The sequence below is a fragment of the Strix aluco genome, chromosome 2, assembly GCF_031877795.1.
Source record: "Strix aluco isolate bStrAlu1 chromosome 2, bStrAlu1.hap1, whole genome shotgun sequence".
In the NCBI taxonomy this organism is placed as follows: domain Eukaryota; kingdom Metazoa; phylum Chordata; class Aves; order Strigiformes; family Strigidae; genus Strix; species Strix aluco.
In genome coordinates, this window is record NC_133932.1 from 49095521 (window position 1) to 49117501 (window position 21981).

General features: G+C 41.2%; 1 protein-coding gene across 1 annotated transcript in view; it reads right to left on the bottom strand.

Annotated features, from left to right (window-relative positions):
- Window positions 1-21472, bottom strand: part of POLA1 (DNA polymerase alpha 1, catalytic subunit) — a 205950-nt gene extending 184478 nt beyond the window's left edge. Inside the window, exons 1-13 of the mRNA XM_074814612.1 lie at window positions 21294-21472; window positions 19616-19740; window positions 18550-18646; window positions 17960-18040; window positions 17058-17173; window positions 16746-16808; window positions 15167-15265; window positions 13224-13419; window positions 12825-12993; window positions 11757-11935; window positions 8266-8378; window positions 7692-7808; window positions 390-464 (exon numbers count right to left, since the gene is read on the bottom strand). Coding sequence (XP_074670713.1) covers window positions 390-464; window positions 7692-7808; window positions 8266-8378; window positions 11757-11935; window positions 12825-12993; window positions 13224-13419; window positions 15167-15265; window positions 16746-16808; window positions 17058-17173; window positions 17960-18040; window positions 18550-18646; window positions 19616-19740; window positions 21294-21324 — 1461 coding nt within the window. The 5' untranslated portion in view covers window positions 21325-21472. The remainder of the gene's footprint in view (window positions 1-389; window positions 465-7691; window positions 7809-8265; window positions 8379-11756; window positions 11936-12824; window positions 12994-13223; window positions 13420-15166; window positions 15266-16745; window positions 16809-17057; window positions 17174-17959; window positions 18041-18549; window positions 18647-19615; window positions 19741-21293) is intronic.
- Window positions 21473-21981: the final 509 nt, after the last annotated feature.

Here is a 21981-nt window from a genome sequence, read left to right on the forward strand (position 1 = left end):
GGGGAGAAGGTGGGAGGAATGCGGCCACTGTAGGAAGTATTTTTTCCCCTCATGTTTTATTTACACAAATAGAGCTAAGGCTAATAAATCAATATGTTATAGGTTACCAGGTAATGAACTGCTTTTGTTAAGGACTAACCAACATCTAAATGACAACAAAAAAGCCAGAAGCTTAGGTATTAACTGTGTGTTTCTTTCCCACAATTAACCTCTTTTTTTTTTTAAATTACAAGACAACGAGCAACTAAATACACACTGCAACAGAGGTACAGTCACTACCTACCAAAGATCAAATCCTTCAAATTTTTTTTTTTTTTTTTAGTAAAATCAAAATTTTTAATTAGGTAAGAAAGCAGGTTACAGTCTTTCATCAGATTAATTATACTCACCGAATATTTAACTTCTAAGTATTCAGATTTTGCTGGAACATCTGGGATCTCAAAAGCATAATATTTTTCCACTTTCTATATAAAACAAAGATATTATTTTTTCAGTATCTCCCAACTGAATATTTATTCTGTCCAATAAGAAAGCTAGTGAAATAAAGACCAGCCAAAACATACATCTCAAATATCATGGGCTTGATTATATATTACCAATTCCACAACTCATTATAACCATTTAAGGACAGTAAGAATGTTTTAGTACTTATATTTAATCTCTTTAGGTCTTCTCAGCATTAAGAGTTTCTACAGAATTAACTTACAAGTATACTAACCGTTACAAAACAAAAACCATACATGTTTAATAGCTAAGGAATCTCAGAAACGTTCTGTAAATTCACAAGCTTTAGACACACTCATGAGAGAATTGGTGGTTGCAGACCACCACAAAGTCATAAAACAGCTGAGATGGAAAGGCATCTCCAGAGATTGTCTAGTCCAGCCGCCTGTTCAGGGCTGAGTCAACTAGAGCGAGTTGCACAAGGCCCTCTCCAGTTTGGTTTTGAATATCCCCAAGGATGGAGACTCCACAGTCTCTCTGGTCAACCTGTGCCAGTGCCTGACCTTCCTTACTGCAAAAAAGTGCTTTATGTTCTGATAAATTTCATGTGTTTCTAATGGTACCTATTGCTCTTGTCCTCCATTGGGCACCAATGAGAAGAGTCTGCCAGAGTCGTCTTTACTCCTGCCCACCAGATGTTCATACACAACGATAGGATTTGCACCACCAATCCCTCACCCCAAACCTTCTCTTCTCCCAGCTGAGCAGTCCCAGGTCTGTCAGCCTCTCACATGACAGATGCTCCAGGCCCTGTCATTATCTTTGTGGTCCTGTGCTGGACTTGCACATCTTTCTCATAGAAGGGAGCTCAGCTGAAGGCAGCACTCCACAGTGTCTCACCAGGGCTGCGTAAGGGGGAAGGACGGCCTCCCTGAGATCTGCTGTCAGTGCTCTCCCTCACGCAGCCCAGGGTGCCCGTGGCCACCTTTGCTGCAAGGGTACATTGCTGGCTCTTGTCCTACTTCATGTCTACCAGCATGACCAGGTCTTTTTCTGCAAAGCTGCTTTCCACCTGGTCAGTCCCTGAGTCCATGGGGTTATTCCTCTCCTAGTGCAGGACTTGTTATTTCCCTTTGTTGAACTTGATGAGATTCCTGTAGGCCTTGAGACATCTGCAGTTTGTCAAGGTCCCTCTAAACAGCAGCACAGCCATCTGGCACATCAGCCACTCCTCCCTGTTTTGTACTGTCTGCAGACTTGCTGAGGGTACATTCTGCGCCATCCTCCAAGTCATTAACACAGACTCTAAACGGGACTGCATCCGCTATCGACCCTGGTGTACGCCAGGAGGGACTGACCTTTGCCTGGACTTTGTGCTGCTGATCGCAACCCTTGGAGCCCAGCAGTGCAGCTGGTTTTCAGTCCGCCTCCGTGGCCACTTCCCTAGCCCATATTTCATCAGTTTGTCCTTGAGGATGCTATGGGAGACAGTGTTGAAAGCCTTACTAAAGTCAAGATAAACAACAGCCCCTGCTCTCCCCTTTGTGCACCAAGCCCTTCATCTCTTCACAGAAAGTTACCAGCTTAGAAGCGTGATTTCCCCTTTGTAAATCCGCACCAAACGCTCCCAAGCACCTTCTTGTGCTTTGTGTGTCTGGAAAACAGTTGTTTTCACAATTAGTTGCTCCACCACCTTTTCCCAGGGCTTGAGGCGAGGCTGACCAGCCTCTAGTCCCCTGGAATCTCCTCCTCCTTGCCCATCCTGAGGACAGCTTTGACATTTGCTTTCTTCCAGTGCTTAGGAACCTCCTCTGATCAATATGACCTTTTAAAGATAACAAAGTGTGGCCTCGTAATGACACCGGCCAGCTCCCTCTACATGCATGGGTGCATCCCATTAGGTCCCATGCACCTGTGTCTGTCCAATTTGTTTAAATGTTCCCAACCTGATCCTCCTCCACTGAGGACAAGTCTTTGTTTCAGGCTTTCCTTCTGGTCTGTTGGGGTCAGGGATTGCTGAAGGCTGGACTTAGCAGTAAAGACCAAGGTGAAGAAGACACTGAGTATCTCGGCCTTTCCCATGCCCTTTGTCACCACATATCTTGTCCCTTTAAGCAGCAGGCCCACATTCTCCCCTAGTCCTCCTGCACCTATAGAAGCCCTTCCTACTGGTCTTTGCCTCCCTCACCAGAATCAACTTCAGGTGGGCTTTCACTTTTCTTTTTCCACCACGATGTCACCTCCATTAGTCTGCCTCTAATCCTGCTTGGCTCTGTGCCCATCTTTAGGCAGGGCTCCATGCATTCCCATTGCTCTGACATGTAAAAGGGACTCCCCCTCCTCACCATCCCAGCCTGTCCTCTTAACAACGTCCTCACCCACCACGTGTCCATGATCCCCATGAGATCGTAGTCCTGTAACTACACAAAGTTCCTCCTTTTATTCTGCATGCTTTAGTGTACCAGCACTTCAGACAGGCACCCAAAAGAACTGATTGCCCAACCATCTGTGAGCTGTTTACTTTATTACATGCTTAGAATAGAATCACTTCTATGACAGTATTATATTTTTCATTCTGAGTGACTTGGGTTTTACTAGAAAGTAGTCAAGTTTGTTTACGTATCTCTAACAAAGGCAGTTTAAAGCAGCCTCAAGTTCAGCACAACTCCACGGAAAGTATCACTTCTGCTTCCTTCAAGAACAATAATGATTTTCCACAACATGCACAGCTTGTCAGTTTCCAAGAATAACTACCTTCATTTTCCAAATAATTACAATATCCTGTGCCACAACTCTATGGTACCTGCTGAAATGCCATGTTCTACCCTGTAATATGCATGCTCTGCCCTGTAATACTTCACAAACCATCTGCACTACTGTTATATATTATTGTTATTATGTTATGCCATAACTCTGCCAGAACATTACTCTTACTACAAGAATTCCTAGAGGCCCCTTAAAATTAAAAAGCATATTTTGACTGGACGGTGCAGTAAGTTCAGCACATTATACACAGACTCAGCATAATGTACCACTAGAATAAGAAAAAACAAAGTTGCCATAAACTGGAATAAAATTTACAAATAAACAAAATACATGCACAGTTAGGTAAACTGGAACTTGTTTGGGGTTGGGATGTTTTTCCTTGAATTAATAGCATCAGCAATAGCTCCCTCAGAGCACTACAATGAGCAGGTAAGATTGCTACTTCTCATAACACTGCAATTTTAAGGCTGCAAAGCCTAGGTAGGAGAGGAGAGGAGAGGGCCCTCTTCTAGATTTGCCTTCCTATTTATAGCAACAACTATGGCATCAACAGCTACATGGAAGCAGAAAAAAGTAATATAACTTGGTACAAGAGCACCACTATGAAGTCAGAACAGCATTACAAATTAGCATGCAAATGTAGATCTGAACTGTTGAGCCAAAGCAGCACCTCACATGAGCAGTACACCATAGCTCTAACATAACAGATGGCAATGCACTGCTTTTAGCACATATTATTGGTGCCCCCCCCTCCTTTTTTTTTTTAATTAAAAAAATCCCACAACCTCTCAGGCTTCAAAGAAGTTCTTGTTGCAAACGCAAGCCGAACATAGCGTAAAAATAGTATGCTGCAGTGATTCATCTGCTTATTCCACAGAGCTCAGCTCAATTACACAAGCGTCTGGTCATAACTGCAGTGAATGAATGCTTTGCTGCAGAGTAATCTGCCCTTCAAGTGGCCCTTCAGAGAGCAGAAATGAGCAGCAGTGATTAGCTGCTAAGTTCCTAAGTGGAGTAAGGCTGCTTTCAAATTGATTTGTGAAGACTTGCTAACTTGGCAGCAGTGCAACCCATTGAAGCGACAATTAGCAGCAGGTGCAGGAGGAAATGATATGGCTTAAGTGTATCTGTTAGTAGGGACCAAGTTTGGTGCTGGCAAGGCCAAGATGCAGACCCACACACGCGTAGAGAACAACTTGTCTCAGTGTATAAATACTGGCTCTCTCCCCATCATCACAAAACTGGTTACTCTGAATAGAAGAACTTTGGGTACATGGCAGGTATGCTAGTAACTTTTCCAGCTAGTGATGGAAGAGTAAGAGTTTCTCAGTTTCACAGTACTATGCCAAAACTGAGACTTCGTGTTGCTCTGAATGCATTGCTCACAAGTGCTCTGCTCACCTGAGCAATATTGCTATTAGCCTTTTAAAAATCTTCCAAAACACCATCCCTTAACAACACAGCAGTGGAACACTGCACATCACAGAACAGGGCGGTTCTTCTAAAACATATTAGCTCTTAACCACATACAGTCACAACTGTGTGGACATCACTTTTTTGAGCATTTACTCAGCTGAGTGCCACCACCATTTCAGTTTGAGAGCTCTGCACACCCCTATGGAAACACAGATTCAAGGGCTGCATAACAGGTGATATGACTGCAATGAAAAGAAAGATGATGACTCCTTACGAAAAACATTAATAAGCTATATAACAAGGCAAACTGAGGTCTCTCAGAGAGAAACAAAAGGAGGGTGCAGTAATGCAACAACCCCACTACTTGCACAGTTACCTTGCAGGCAGCAAAAGGACCCCACTGCTGCAGAGATGTAAGCCTGGACAGATTTGGTGCCACTTGTTCACAGTCAATTTTGTGTTAAGCTAGAATAGCTGAATTACTGTAATACTTCCCCTTAATAATCCTCCAAAGGCCCCACCAACAGCCCTGCTCTTCAATCCTACCTTTTCTCTTATCCCCACCTTACTAGTGTCACACTCTCCTGCTAGCTCCAGTTCTCATTAAACCCTTCTAGGAGGCAGTTAACTATCAAAATCAGCAGAAAATTATGCCAGCAAAATAAAGCTGTATAGCCTTTTACCATGTTAGTAAAATTCAGTTTACTGAAGAGTCTGATGAATTCAAACAGAATTTGAATTCTTACTGTTCAGAAACAATTCTAGTAGGTTATTCCAGAGCTTCTGCACCCCCAACTATCCTGACAAATTCAGTCATGAATTAAAATTTATAAATTTGTTCTTTTGCTAAAACTGTCCTTTAAATAGCTTTCTTGCTGCTCATCCCCTTTTAACATTTTTGAAGAGCAAAAAGGTCTTACCATTATCCTTCATTTTACTAGGCTAAAAAAAAATTAAAGCTCTTTCAGTTATCTCTGGCATAACTGATTCTCCTTTTGTCTCATCCTTCAAATTACCATCTTTTGTACCTGTTGTCACTTGAGTTAATCTTTCCTCATCAGGATGATCAAGTGTTACAATATTCTGGGTAAGATCTGAACAGTGCCTTAGTGCTGCTACTTCCCTATTCCTGCTAGGGATCACTCCTGTGTTACACCCAAGAACCCCAGATGCACTGCAGCTACGTGTCCGGACAACACCACTGGGTCTTTCACCCCGAGTTCTGTGTAAACTCAGTAAAAATTTGATACGCTTGCAACCAACATCAGGAATAACAGTTCAAATACTTCCTGCATATGGTTTACCTTTATTTTTAAAAGCCATCTTTGAAGGTTAAACTATATTACTCCCCTACCTCACTCACACTATTCTTCCTTAGCACACCATGGAGCAGGTGGAGGTTTCCTAAGATTCTGTTAGCAGATCTGAGTCTTTTCAAAAGCCTTTCCCCCTCCTTCCATTTCTAGAGCACAAGGGTTTATATCCTCTCTTTTAATGAAGAACTGATTTGTTCCGAGTTTCCTCCCTCATTCCTGAAAGGGTCTTTGAACAGTGAGCTATTACAAATTTGTTTTTTACCTATTGTTAAATTCATCCCTTTCCAATCCCCATAGTTATAAATCAACTATACAAGAGAAATAACACTGAGAAAACTGAAAAAGCTAAATTTGCACCAGTTTTGAAAGAGTAAATAACCTAGAACAAAAGTTTTACAAAGTACTAATGACACTTGCATTTTCCCTGAATGATGTAAATAACGGACGAAGCTACACATTGATGAAAAGATGTCATGTCTTGCATGAATCTGCCATTTGAGAAACACTGCTCACATTCTCACTTTAACAATTTAAGCTTTCAGAAGTACTCTAGCTTTGGATTAAATGACCTCCAAATGGAATTACCCTATGAACTTGGTTTTATTTTCTCTCATTTACATACTGTTAAATTCCATTCTTCCCACATTTTTACTTGCCATCCCATTCCCTGATCAACTATTCAGAAATGAATCCTATGAAGGCACAAGACTGCCAGCCTGGGAAAAGTTAGAACTAATTCCACACCACCAATTACAATGAAAGCCAGCTTTGCCCGACTAATGACATGTTACTTCAAGAAATGGGAAAGTATCTGAGCAGTACACTCTGAACAAATCTTTTCCTCCAACTTGCATGTTAGCCGCTTTTCCCCACACAAACTCCCCACCCCTGCCCCCACTCCCCACCAAAAGACAAACGCTCTATGTAAACAAACAAGAAACCTCTCACACTAGCAAACTAATTCAGTCCAAATCTGCAACACTATCAGCAGCATCAGCTCTTTCCCTACAGACTTACGACAAGTATTATTGTATGTGCAAATTTCCAATTATAGCAATATTTTGTTTTTCCAGTGTTCAAGGATTTGTTGAGCAAACAGAACACAGCAAAATAAGACTACTGCCCGTAACTGTAAGCCTGGAACAGCTAAGTTCAAGACTGGATGGCAGCCCTTACATCTTGTTACCTCCTGTATAAATGCATTATGACAGTCCATGCTCAGAACAGCACGTGTACTAAAAAAGACAAACGTGTAGAGGTGAGAAGGAGGATGAGACATGCCAAGAGATGAAGTTCAACATGACACCTGGTCATATGCAAAGATGGTCTAATCTCAGTGTACTAACCTATCTGCTGGACAACACAATCTTTCATTTTAAACTTTGACACCATGACAAGCTTTAGGTATCAGAACTTCTATCTGTTCTGTATTCTCAAAAACAGCTCAGCAAGCAAACAAGACAGCCTTGACATTCAACCCAGTTTCAAAGAAGCTAATAAGTAAGTATTTTCAAAAGCAGTATGGTCAAACTTCTGGCAAAACAATCATGTTGTAGATTTACTGTTCTTAAAGGAGTATGGATATTTAGGAAGACACTGGAATGGCTTTTACAAGCAGGTACACTTACACATATCAGGAGTTACATATTTGCATTTCAGCATAACCTCCCCTACTGGGCAGTGTTTCAGACTTCCCACCTTATAAATAGAACAATAGAAAATGACTAAATAGGATGCTTGTAGACAAACCTTGGATTTGAACTTCATGATCTTATACTTTGGTGAAATGCAGTCATTAAATTCCTTGAAAACACTCATTATAGTTACTGGAGTCTCTGTCTCTTTGCCAACGGATAGGTCGATTTCCTCAAAAACAGAAGTTAGGTTTTACAAATTAACAAAAAGTGCCAGCAGACATGACTAATAAATTTAATTTTGCTTTGCTATTATGAAATCTTGTTTCTCTTCTTTAAGGGAAAACTACAATGCAATCAGCGAAGAAAACCCAAATTTAAAAAATATTATTTGAAACAAAGTGTTTACAAAGCACTAAGTTTTCTAATAATACTTCAAGAAAACTTTATTTCCTAAGCAGCAAGCCTAAAGGTAACGATTTGTCTGCAACTGTTAGTTAGAGGGGAAGCAGCAACACTCTACTCTGCACCTCACATGATATACTGTGTATACATTGTACTTAACTTCACCACCTACATCAGACAAGACTGGCTTCAACAGTTCGCATAAACACACTGCTAGAACTCATAACCTGCCATAAGCAGAATGAAAGGTACTTATGTCTGACATGCTTAAAAGATATACTTACTGTTTCACGTGGCAGTAGATAAACAGTTCTCTCAATATTTTTCACTGTCACACAACAGCTGACATAAGTGTTCGCAGATTCAATCCAAACTTTGCCAAACAAAAATACCACGCCTGAGGAAGAAGGGCAAAGAATTCAACACGCAATTCTTCAGTTAATCATTCTTAATGTTGCTTAGAGCAGCTTATTATGTATTCTTGCATAGAAACACAACCATTTCTGGTTTAGGTCCTTGAACAACAGATCTTTCTGATGTATCAGCACATTCTAAATTGTTTTAAACACCCGCTTTACAAATAGATATACCTGTATAGTTCTTCATGCCCCTACCTCCATCACCATAGTGACACCTTGATATGTGAAATTCAAAATGGTATCATGTAGCCAGTCTCAGATTTCTGTTCTGATACTCCATTTCTACCTACAATAGTTTGTTAATTCATGGGGAGAAGGAGGAAGGAGAGAGAAGTCAGAGAAAGCTGAAGATAATCAGAATGCCTGTGCTGTCAATCACTCCTGAAACATGTGCTATCTACAATTTTTCTTTCTTCAGCTAGACCAGTACAATTAACTCATTTTTCCTACACTTTAGTACTGTGAGATCAAGATGCTACTACTAATAAAACCCGTAGAAATACATTCTGAAGACAACAACTAGAAGCTGATCAACTGTAAAAAGTTTTCAACTGACTATATCTAACTTTTGTGAGGACACTGAAAGATGTATGTCATCACAAGAAATCCTGGATGTTAAGACAGCAGTTGTAACCAAGACAGATATTCAGAAAGCCTATACAAAGCAGGACCAGCGCAACTGACTTCACTGTGGATCACGTCATTATCGTACATGCACATCTCTGAGCCACAGAGAACTTGGTATTAGCACAAAATGCTGCAAACCGCTAATCAAGTGATGTTAAACTCTGACAGAGAACAAAGCCAGCTGGCTTTAAGGTACAGTTTGTGAATTACAAGTAAACTAAACTTCCAACTACAACTCAAAAACCTGGCTTCACCTGAGTTCCCTTCAAGCTGCAAATAATTTGGAATTTGATTACATGAAAGACGCTCTTCTTACAGTACACTACTATTGATGAAATCAGAAATATCAGAGGTGAGACAGTCTCAGAAACAGAAGATTTTGGGACCTGAGTTTCTCCTTGGTCTGACCATGCACAAACAAGACCCTGGTTAAGAGTTATAATTTATCTTTGCCATGCGATCTATCAGATGTAAAGGCACCTTTCTTACTCCATTAGATTGAAGACAAATCAATGAAGATGCACTAAAATGGATGACAGAGTTAGAGTGACAGGCTAAGAAAAATCATTTCTTGAGTGCTTGGAATAGATGTGAACAAGACTACTTTTGTCAAGGACAGAGAATGCTGCAGTTTTGAAGATGATAAGAGCAAGGATACAAGCTTCAGCTGCACAAAGTATTTTAGAGATTTTAATACAGAGGCAATCTTCAAGATTTAGACAGTTTGAATAAAAGGATCTAGAAAGAGCTCCAATTACAGACCTAAGTGACAGGGAAGATGGAAGTTCTTGTCCCCAGCAATCTATCTTTTTTTTTTTTTTTTTAAAGGGATAAAAACTTCAGGTTTGTATCATACAGAAAGATGAAACTATGGGATAGACCACAAAACAGTAGTTAGTTACTTGAACAGCTGGCAATATTAAGAGCATGGAGAAGTTAACCTGTCAGAGGCATACATATAAGCAGGTGAGGTAGAAAGAAGCATACCTGAGCAAAAGACAGGGTAAAAGGCTGCCTGGATTGCAAAGACAAACTTCAATCAACTCTAGCATGGACAAATAAGTGGTCTTAATCCCCAGATTTCACAGAATTCATGATGGAAGGAACCTTTGGAGGTCACCTAATTGAACACACACACCCACACCCCACCACCTCCCTTCCCCTGCTCCCCTCCAATGAAAGCAGGGCTAGCCTCAAAGGGTTTTCAGAGACATTTCATAAGTAAAACCAAGAAATAATAGACGAGATATTGGGCCCTATCCCCTGTAAGCCTGATCATGGAAGGATGAAAGAATGAAAAAATGGAAGTAAAGCTTATAAAACACAAAGTTTGTGAGAAAAAGATCATGCTATCAGTGAACCAGAAGGGGAAAGGGCAGGTTTTATTCGTTATTTCTTTAAAATGTTAATAGGATTACAATTCTCAAATTCTCTGCCTAAGATAGTAAAGGGAGTTATGAAAAGTAAGCCTCCAAAAAATCATTAAGTTTGAAAGTCTTATGATTATGCTATAGTATTTACTCTTCAGGCAATGCATTTGACATCATAGCAAATGAGGCATAAACAAAGATCATGAACATGTTAAACAAAAAGCAGTATCAAAATTTTCCCTTCTACATTACTAATTGAAAACAGGTGCAGTCTTTATTATTCAATTCTGAAAAAGTCATAATGAGAAAAGAACACTCCTTGCATGCGAGGAACAGAAATCCTTTCATAATTATGTTCCATTCAGCAACTACTGACTTAGAAGACAAAAAAAAGGAAAAAGAACAATAGTGGGGTCTTTAAAAGCAGCAATTTTATATTAAAGCCATTGATTTCATCAAGATATCTATGATTATTACCACTCCCATCACCAAGCTGTTCAGCCCAGCCGAGTCTCATATTTAAGTTTGGCATCCCAACTCACAACAAAAGGTGTAACAAAGAAACATATCTGACTCAATGCTTACAGCATCAACCTAAAAAACCTTCAAAAACATATGGAAGAACCTTCCGGTAAACCTACATGAAGCACAAATTAGAAACCCAAGATCCTAAAGCTGCTGATGAAATGAGAGAACGGATGGGAAGTGCTTAGAACAGATGTGAACACAACTTCTTTTGTCAGGGCTGAGATCAGAATGCTGCAGTTTTGAAGATGATTAGAGCTAGGATTCACACTTCAACTGCACAAAGTATTTTAGGGACAATAATCCAGAGACAATCTTCAAGATTTAGATAGTTTGAATAAAGGGATCTAGATAGACCTTGTATTTTTCAGGTCACCTTCCTCCCTTGACAGGCATACCTTTCCTTCGTATAAAATCATGCAACTGCTATTGTACAGGCTTTCTCATAATCCACCGGAATTTTAAGTTACATTTCCAGAAACAAGAAGAAAGCATGCTCAATTGTTGCATCACTGAGTAAGAAATTAACAACATCAGCTTATTCCTGGAGTGTACAGGGTTTTAAGGCGGCCAACGGGTCACCAACACTGAGAAGTGCTAGTAGCTCCCTTTGTACCTCCCTACTGCTACACTAGACCAAGAGATGACATTCTTACTTTTCCCAGTCATAGTGCCCTGCACTGAGGACAGAGGTATGGAAAAACAAGAGATGAATGTACAAGTTACAGAGCACAGAGAGATGGGGTATCTGTACATAATTTAGGCAAGTCTTGAAAATCCCAGTTACGTAAAAAGAATCAGAATAACATTTTCTGCCTTTAGCTGAACAATTACCTGGCTGACTGTACTGATCTTCATAAGCATCCAGCCAATAAAATCTTAAGACTTGATCACCATTTTCCCCATTCACAAGTGGAAGAAGACTGGGGTCCAGCTGAACTTCTGGTACTACTAGATCAGCTTCATCCTCATCAATTCTGTCCCAACATGAGATACCTGGGAGAGAACAACTTCTGCAGGTTTTGCAGAAGAAGAAAGAAAGAAAAAGTAAAATTGTGCCTTCACTATTACCACTATTGTTTTGCCTTTTTTCAGCCCTATACTCTCACATCTTCTGTTGCTCTTTCCACTACCAAGAAACATTCCCAACAGCTGGGTTTCCTCAGATTTCTTCTGAAAAGAAGGATGGAGTGACAGACAGAAACCCACACACAAGTATGGTTCTTAGTACACAACACATAGATTAACAATCATTCACCTGGTACTTCAGCCTTGGTCATTCAAGACTATGTAATAAATGTATCAATCCATCTGTACAAGTCGCTCAGTGGAAACAACAGATTATTTCTACAAAAATACCTTTTCAGTCATTAAATGTTTAAGTCTTTTTCATCATTCAAATATTTTACAGCTTAAAATTATGGAAACGTATGATTCAAGATTCCTCCAAACAAAAAAAAAAAGGGAAAAAACCCTTTTTTCCTATTTCCAAAGACATAGCCATTCATCATGTGAAATTACTTTTAGAAACAATCCTTTTAACTACAACTAATGTTATGAAATACCTTCACAGCTGCTTAGAATAAGCATCTTTAGCAATTCCTCATTTTTGCTTACTGGCATCAAAGTTCATTGTCCAACACCCACATTGAGTCACCTCAATGTACTAAAATACCTGTTATGCTGTCATGTGCTAAATCCCAAAAACATCAAGCATTTTTCAATTAAGTAGCTATCAGCATGTTCAACATTGCAAGTTTTAATGTCACTACAAAAAAAAAAAAATTGCGTAGCATTATCATCATTCCGTCTGCATCACAATTATCCCATTGGCAAAGTCAAATATGAAGATCAATCTAAGGCTTACTGGTGGAAGGAAAAAAAAAAGAAAAAGTTTCTTACGAGACAGATGTCTCTTTCTTCTCTGATTCCAGCTGCTCTGTCTCCTTCTTTTCAATTTCCTTGCCTCTCTTCAAGCTTTCAGCTGTCTCAGGTATAGTTTCCACATGCTCTGCTTCCATAGGTTCATCAAAGTCCTCCTCATCAAAATCCATCATTCCCTGATCATCATCTGGAAGTGTTGCACATAGAACTAAAGGCTTGAGTCATTAACACTGTATACCACACAGCAGTATGCATAGATAGCATACTATATGCATGAATGTAATATACAGCATCAAAATACAAAATAACACATTTAACTACCTAAGCATCTAACTAGTATTAACTAAGAGGTGTTTTAACATTAATATGCCATATTTAAAGGGTTTCCAGAACTGGATTTTCATTTCTTTTTGATACCTTCAATAGCTTTCTCTTCTATTGTCTTCACTATTCCCCCATTTTCTGTAGCTTTTTGCACATATTTGGTATCCTCATTTTCAGAGACTATGACAGGTTTTGCTGTGTAATTGGGATGTTTTGGACGAAATGAAGCTGGAGGAAGAGCTTCCTTTCTGAGATGAGCAGGAGCTTTCTTTGATATTGGGGTGATTACCTAAAAGACATTTTAGACGTGAGTTAAAAAAAAAATTCTCTTAAGAGCAAAAAAAGAAAAAAAAAAAAATAATTCTGTAGTATCATTTCTGCTGATTCTACTACAATTTTAAAAAGCAGTTTACAACAGAACGTGGTTGACATTTAGTTGTGGTTCCTTTCACTATTTTTCCCACATAGCACTACTCCACTCCTAAATTAAAACCTCTGTGTCAACTGAGTACATGACAATATACGTCAGGCAGGCACAGAGCCTGGAACAACTGGGCAAGGCCAGTATGGCAGCTTACACCTGTTCATATCAGTAATGAGTTCAAGACATGTACAGGACACCGCTGGTCTAGAGAACAGAGTGCTTCTCCACTGGATTTCTTCATGCTACAGACACCCCAGGAGAGTGAGGAAAACAAAGAAACCACCTTTCAGCATGCTCTGCAAGCCTAAATGCTGAGGTAGTAAGCACATAGTTTGTTTTTCAGACAGGATACCACTATGGCAGAAGCTACAGAACTTCTTATGGAAGATGTATATGCAGTGTCCTCCACTATGGCCAACAACAGGTCTCTGCATCAACTGGCCCTTAACCTGTGGCAAGGTCCAAAACCTTTATCTTCACAGGAAGCCCTTATTTACAAATAGAATTTAAATCCTTTCTAGGGTTTTAATCTCAGTACAGCTACTTCTACTGTGGCCAACACAAAACTCAACCCTTCACTCTCCTTAAACAGAAAGCAAACATTACTTAGTCTGCCTTCACAACAATTTTTTGCTAGCTCAGCCAAATGAATTTATTCATACTTATATTCTTGCTCATCTCCTGAAGTAGAAAGCATCACTGCCATCTTGCTTTTTATGCCCATTCATCCTCTTCATCTGTTTCATTGTCTAAAATCTCCAATTCCTCCTCCTAGGACCACAGAAGCTAATATCTAAACAGCGTGTCTGGGAATTAATTTCCTTCTCAATGTTTCCTACTAAAAGCGACCACTGTTTTGCACTATAAAACACAAACATCCTCTCTTACTGTCTCTCCTCCTTTTTTGTTTTTCAAATACTTCTAGGCTTTAAGACAGCTGTTGAAATGAGTGCCACCGGTGATTATTTTCAATGTAAGAGCTGATGTCACCATTACACAAGGTTTCACAAATCAGATTTATCTACTCTACTCCATTTGCCCTCTACAGCCTTACCAATTATCTCATTGTATTTACAAAGTCCTTCGCATTTACCAGAACTCTTAACAAAATACTAGTCTTACATCCTTAGCAGCCCGTTCCTCCTTTCACTCCAAAATTTTCCACTAAACTTTTATCCATAGCTTCAATTTTCCATTTACTTTCCATTTCTGCAGAAGATGAGTTTCTTATCCTTTTCCACACTCACAAATACTCTTTCACTTCCCATCATCTTTTCCTTGCCACAAGGGTCTTTTCTACTCTTAGGAAAAAAGAGACAAAGCAGAAGCTCACCTTCATGTGATGCACCTAACATTACAAAAACAGTTTCACCTCTCAAATGTAACAGCTATATACTACTACTACACTAAAAATACAGAAAGAGTTGTATTCTGTTTATGTATGAACATGAAGGGGAAGACAAAAAAATGCATGAGGCAACACAGTAACACTGCTACGGAATCTAATGAGAAAGATAATTTCTAGAAACAAAAACAAAAGACAACAGTATTCAAATAAATCAAAATACAGATTAATAATTATTAATGAGAACTTTTTTATTTTTTCCTCTACCTTAGGAGTTTGGGACTGCACGGAGAAAGGATTCAGTGGTACTCCAGCAGATCTTTTCCTTTTCAGCATTATAACTGGTGGTGGACTTATTTGAACAGTCTGAATATTGAAAGAAAAGAGAAAGTGAAAAAATGAAGAGGTGTCACTTAGTGTTTTCTTTTGCCATGGTTAGCAATGTTTTCCAGCAAAGAGAAAGAAGGCCACCAGTATTTCTCATTTGCCAAGAAAACACACCTCCTGATAACTTTTTCTTTTTATGTGGCTGAATTGTTTATCTGAGCAATCAGCCTATGAAGACAGACACTAGATTTTTTTGGTTAACAGTTTGAGAGAAAAAACTGTTATCAATAAGTGACAGTTTTCAAACAGTGGGCATTTCAATAGCTAACCATGACTTTTAACACACAAGGATCAGAATAACTGATGCAATGCTCTTTACTGAAACAGCAGTACTGAGCGCACATGCCCTAAGAAAGGCAGAAGTGCTCTTTCAGCACTGTCACACTAGAGGAAAACCCATTTGAATTTGTTTCCATGTACAGATATTTTATACTCATCCTTATCAACAGCTAATAACAAAAGACATTTTAGAGAACAAACAACAAAGCAAACAAACCCAACAACTAACTACTACTTGAGTAAACAGAAGCCACAGTGTAAGTATTAGCATTATTCCCCCTAAACAACGCTCCACAAAATTTGACAGCGTTAAAATGCATTTGCTTAATGATGGGAGGGTTTTTGATAGCCTAAAATATAACTCTCAATCAGATATCATAGGGAGGAGTAAAACAGTAAGCACACAAAACCAAGAGAACAACTTTACATTGGAACACCTATACCCGTTACTGCTCTGTAAAAACACATGCTTATGATATAACATACTTCAAATCAGTATCTCACCACTACAGCAGTTTCACCACTCACATGTGAGCAATCCTTTCAGTTTTAAGAAATCCTGCTAAGGGGCATTAACTCATTGACAAGTCATTAATGACAAGGAACAGCCTCATTTGAGACAGTCCAACCCTGCTACAGCAGCCTTCCTGCACTTCCAACTCAGTTGAAGTGTTAATCTGTTTCTCTGTAGCAAACTGTGGAAAGCAGGAGGCGGCAGACAAAAGTTCAGGCTACGTCATCTGCTGAAACAGTCCTCCCTCAGCTCCTCTCGTGAACCCAAACATGCCAGCTGGAAATATCCTACAGTATACTGGCTGGAGCATGGTGATACACATATATGGTATACACGATTCAGATGCAGGTAAGTCCTCTTTCACTCCAAGCTGACTAAAACCTAGAAGGCTGCATTAGCACAGGCTCTATATCACATTAATATAAACCATCTCTAATCAGGACATAGCAGTTTTTGCTTATCAGACCAATAGTCATGCAACTGCTGCAACGTGGAGATGACAGGTAGACTGCACACATACGTGGCATATATCACGCAGACGTGCTATGGAAGAAAGCAATCCTAGATGGTCTAGTTTTAGGAAGAACTTTATTTTCTTGAAATGTTCCACAGCAAGAAAAATGAATGGATTAAGGTGTTTCAAGCAGATTTTATTAATATACTTACTTCAGCGTTAAGATCTTGAAGAATGTCTCCTAATAAATCATCCTTTGACAGGTCCACAGTTTTCTGTAAAATAACAGATTAGCCAAACAGTTCTATGTGCAAACCCAATTGGGAGACCACTAGCAAATGACTAAAGGGTTTCTACAAAACACACACAACATTTTCAGGAATGCTCCATACATAAGAGATCGTAATAGGAGTTTATGTCTTGCTAGACGCAAGAAACTGAAATGAGTCCTTGCTTTATTCCACTCCCACTAACACATTGCAAACAAATCAGAAATCTTTAAATTCAAAAATGTAAAAACTTACATCTGTGGTTTTCTTCCCAGCGCTGGCTATAAACATAGACTTAATTGTGTTTGGCTTCGACACCACAGATTTTTTCACGTTCTTTTTATCAACCGTAGATGTTCTGCCACCTCTTCCTACAGAAAAATATAAAATTGTGAATTCTACATCAGAAAAGCTCAATGTTTAAGGGTCCAGTTATTAGAAGAAATAGATAGCTGAGGTAGTCTATTTCTTCCACCTTTACACTGCCAGCTGAAATCATCTGGCCTAGCCATCTTTCATTTGCTACCAGCTTTGTAATGGCTGTCGTACACACACACAAAAAAAACAAAACCCTATCAGCACCTTATCTTTCCTAGTCACATCAGAGATGATCTTTGCATACTCAAGTTCATACTCCAGAAAAACGAGCAAGATACTTACATTAAAGCATCTCCAGAAAAAACACGAGTGCCCAGAAGTTTGGCACTAGGCTTGGATTCTCAACATCAGACTCAATTTCTCAGTTTGCCACCAACTTCATAAAAGTTGGCAAAATCATTTAATCCCAGATCCTTAAAAGCATTCAAGTATTTTAGTGGCAAAAGAGACCACACATCCTTTAGACACTGGCTTTAGAAACCAAGATAATTTCTAGATGCATTTGTTCTAGAAGTGCATATATAACCCACAGAAGACTATAAGCAAAACTGCCCCAGTAGCACTGAAGTGGTTAGCAGTGATTTGACCTCAATGTGTGGACCTCTATCTTCTGTATCACAGGGGTTAACAAAAAACACAGTCACAGGCATAGAACTAAAGAACTTCTAGTAACATGTCATTTGGCCATGTTCACCACAATCGATGCCAAGAAGTTGCCTGTTTAAAGTACCTTTTAAAAGCCACTGGAAGACATTCTACAGCGGTCATGTTCAACCTACCTTTCTTATTGGAACCAAGAGCATCATCATCCAGATCTTCATCAAAGATTTCCCTTCCATCTTCTACATAACCTATCCCATCTGCAGAAAAACAAGTTGTTAAAAATTTACATTTTAAATTCTGTCATCTGATATTTCTAAATATATTATGATCAAAAGTTTTACATAAATACTTTTTCCTCTTTATATAGAGAAAAAGTTATAAATGCAAAAGCAATAAGAACTACAGCACTCTCAGCTGGATCTTCTACTAGACTAAATATATTATGATGTGTTTAATTAGAAATTATCAATTACAGTACTTCTTTTTAGAGTTACATCACTGATAACTGGAAATAAAATTTCAAAACCACTTCTTAATGGAAAAATATTTTCATTACCATTCTAATACACTTCTATGAGAACAGTACAAAAGATTCATTTCCATAGAAAATTTTACCTTTTCTTGTCTTCTAAAACAATCTGTAAGAATGTACTAACTATAACTCAACTATATGTACTATATGTACTAACTGTAACTCAAGTCATGAACATTATGAAGCCTGAGTTATAACACTATAATAAAAATAACTCTCCAAATTTTAACTTACCATCATCAACAATCCAGTCATCATCCTGACGTTCTCTGACCATCTTGGAGTATTCTTCCTCATCTATTTCATCATAAACACCCGTGAACTCCTCAACCTACAGTTAAGGTATACTGAGGATTAACAGTTCCCATACCATTACTTATTAACATAGGTCATCAGTAAGAACATAAAAGTTCCCAAGAAACGCATTGCTTCCTCCACTATTACACTGTTCACAACTAGTAAGCGCAGTTAATCATTCAGTTTAAATTTCTTTTTTTGGCAGTGACAAATTATCACAGTATACTGAAACTCAAAATCTACTGAAGCACTGTCAGATGTTTCATTTGAAAGTGACTTGCTTTATTGCTCATTCCACATTACAAAATAATTTTAAAAAATCATAGCAATGGAGACTTCTGACCTTTGGCACTAGTCTCAAACACCAACATGAGCTCAATGAAAAGGAAGGTAATTCGATGTGCCCAAGCATAATGCTGAAAATTCTCTTTTGTGCCTCAGAGATCTTTGCATATTAATGATGTACGCACTTGCAGCTTCTTTAGATTTATCCACCTCAATGTGGAAGTCACTTCCTCTTGGCATTACAATTACTTGGACAGTATCAATGTTACACTGTCAGGCTTCAGTTCTGCCCATTAAATACCTAAATTTCAGTTTCTTTGTGGAAACATAGCATATCAATATTAATGGTTTTCAGTCATGTAAAGCTTTGAAAGTCATTTAAAGTTTAAAATAATTCGAAGGTTTTTTTTTTTTAAAAAGTACGTACTATCATAACATTACATAATTCAATTTTAAACGTTGGTCCTTCCCTGTGGGATAGTTATCAAGCATGTTTGACTTGCAGTTAATAGAATTGTTTTACTTTTGAAAACAGAAAGAAACAAATAAATGATACCAGAAAGCAGCAAAACAACTACAGTTACATTCTGAAAACACACTCCATTAACAAACAAAAGCTGCTCTGAAAGGCAGATTTTGTTTCCCATAACTTTTAGATACATATAAAGGGTAGTTAAGCTCACATTCACTTTTTATTAAAAAGATGAGGAATTTTCACCTCATATTTTATTTTTTCACCAGCTTTGACTTTTTTCAGACGTTCCAGTGCTTCTTGCTGGCCTCTTCTAGACTTCCTGTCACGTCTAGAACGTGATGCTGCAAAACTTCCAGGCTCATACATAGCTGCAATTAATTAAAAACAAGAGAAGTAAGTTTAGTAATGAGCTGCTGTTATCTTTGATACTTAAGAGTTCAGTGATGTATTAATAGATGGTTGCAGTTTTGCTTAAAATGAACATAGAGACCTACTTGGCTAAAAGCACACAGATGGCTCTTGGTAAGTCAATTCTGGAATTATACTGAAGGCACGGTATCAGACAGACACCGAGATCAAACAGACTCCATGACAGTTCACATTCAGCAAGAAGCTACCGCCTAGATTTCCAAAGCACCTCTCAAATCTCATCAACCCTTATCTGAAAAGGATCCCTCCACTCTTTCCTTGGGAATTTCTAGCTCCTTTTATTTTGCATGTCTCCATGACAACTCAGGAAGAGACAGACTTAAAAAAGGCCTATATTTCTACAAAGCAGTAATGGTTTTCTAGGTGGTTTCACAATGTTTTAAGAGCACAGCTAGATGGAGACGAACTAGCAATTTGTTGCCAGAAGACTGCCACCCCATTTCCTCTCACGCTTTCTTCCCTTCCCAGCGTTTCCCTCCTGCAAAGTGCTCTCCACTTCTCTTGACCTTTTTCTCTCTCTTGATTTTGGGGGCCGTTTATCTGACCGCAGAGAATGAATGGTCCTAATCCAACTAACAGAAGCAGACAACTAGTCCAGGAACAAGACTAGGGGTTTTGTGTGAGGAGCTGAATCCCCCGGCTGCAGGCAGAGGACACCCGGGGCTAGTGCAAGTGGCCGGGCAGCCAGAGAAGGGCAGTCCTTTCCCGCTAACAGCACGAGGCCAAACTGTTACCAGAGCTGCACCTAGGCAGTGTGGCTGAGACAGATAAGTAAGGATTTGTATTGCTAAGGGCTGGGATGGGCTAAAAAGGGGCATTTAGACTGTCTGGTACCAGATGTGGAAGGACTGCAAGGATGTAACACTTTGAGTGTATTTATACAAGATCTTCTGTCAATTCTTCGCGTTTACTGCGAGCAAACACCTAAGGCAACGTGTTCCTCCCGAAACAAACCTATTTTCACCCCCAGCTGAGACCCCCCCGCGACTGCCGGTGCCCTCAGCAGCGAAATGCCGGCGCGTCCCCAGGCTACAAGCGCCCGCGCCGGCGGCCCGTGAGGGGGCGGCGAGCCTTCCCTCCCGGGGTACCCCGGCCCCGCCGCTGTAACCCCTCCGCCAGCCAGGGCCGGGGCAGGGGAGCGCTGCGGGGCCCCCCCCGGTGTAACACCCCACACCCCCCCCGCCCGCCGGGAGAGGGTCCCCCCCCGCGGGCAGCACAGCTACCGCCCCGCCAAGCCACCCCCAAGGCGGGGGGGCGGGGGGGGCTCCCGGCCCCCCGGGGGTGGGGGACCCTCTCGGAGGGCTGACCCCCGCCCCCCGCGCACGCGCGCTCCCGCACTCGCCCGGGCTCCCGGTGCGCGCGCGCCCTGCCCCCCCCCCGCCCCGAGCGCCGCTGCCCCCCGCCTCAAACCGAAACGACGGCAGCCACCGCCCCGCCGCGGGGCGAGGAGGGGAGAGGAGGGGAGGGGCGGCGGCCGCCCCGCGGGCCTCACCGTCCCGGCTCGGAGCGCCGCTCTCGGCCATGGCGCCCGCGCGCTCCGCTGGCGCCAAGGCTCCCGAAAGTGGCGCGAGACGGGAGCGCCGCGAGCCGCCGCCGGGGCTGCAGCCAATCAGCAGCCGCGGCGGCTTCGGGGGCGGGCCCGGCACCGCCGCCCAGGGCGGGGGGTGAGCCGCGGCCGCCGGTAGGGCGGAGGGGGAACGGGAGCGCAGGCGGCCGCGGAAGAGCCCGCCGACCCCCTCCCTCCCCAGAGCCGAGTGCGGGAAGGAAGCCCCGGGCGAGGCGGAGCCACTTCCTGGGCGAGGCCTGCGCTGCCGGCGGCGCGTGTCAGCCCGGGCTCCGGCCAAGGCCTGGGCTGGCGGCTCCAGCTGCCTCGGGCTGTTTGCGGGGCCGGGCCGCGCCCGCCGCCGGAGCCGCGGCTTTGCAGTCGTAGCGGGAGCGCTCTCCCAGACGCGCTCGTTAGTTCATCCTGAGGGCCCGGGACGGGTGTGAGGAGGTGTCCCCGCCCGCGGGGTCCCCGGCTGGGCTCCGACCTGCAGCAGGGGGCCCATAAACCGTAGTGGTACGGTGCCCTCCTTGGAGCCTATCCTGGGCTGGGAGAAGGTGGTGGGTGATGTCGGGCATCTAAAAACTGGAGCCAGGCTGCAGCGTGAGGGTCAGGGACCGCCTGCAACACCACTGAG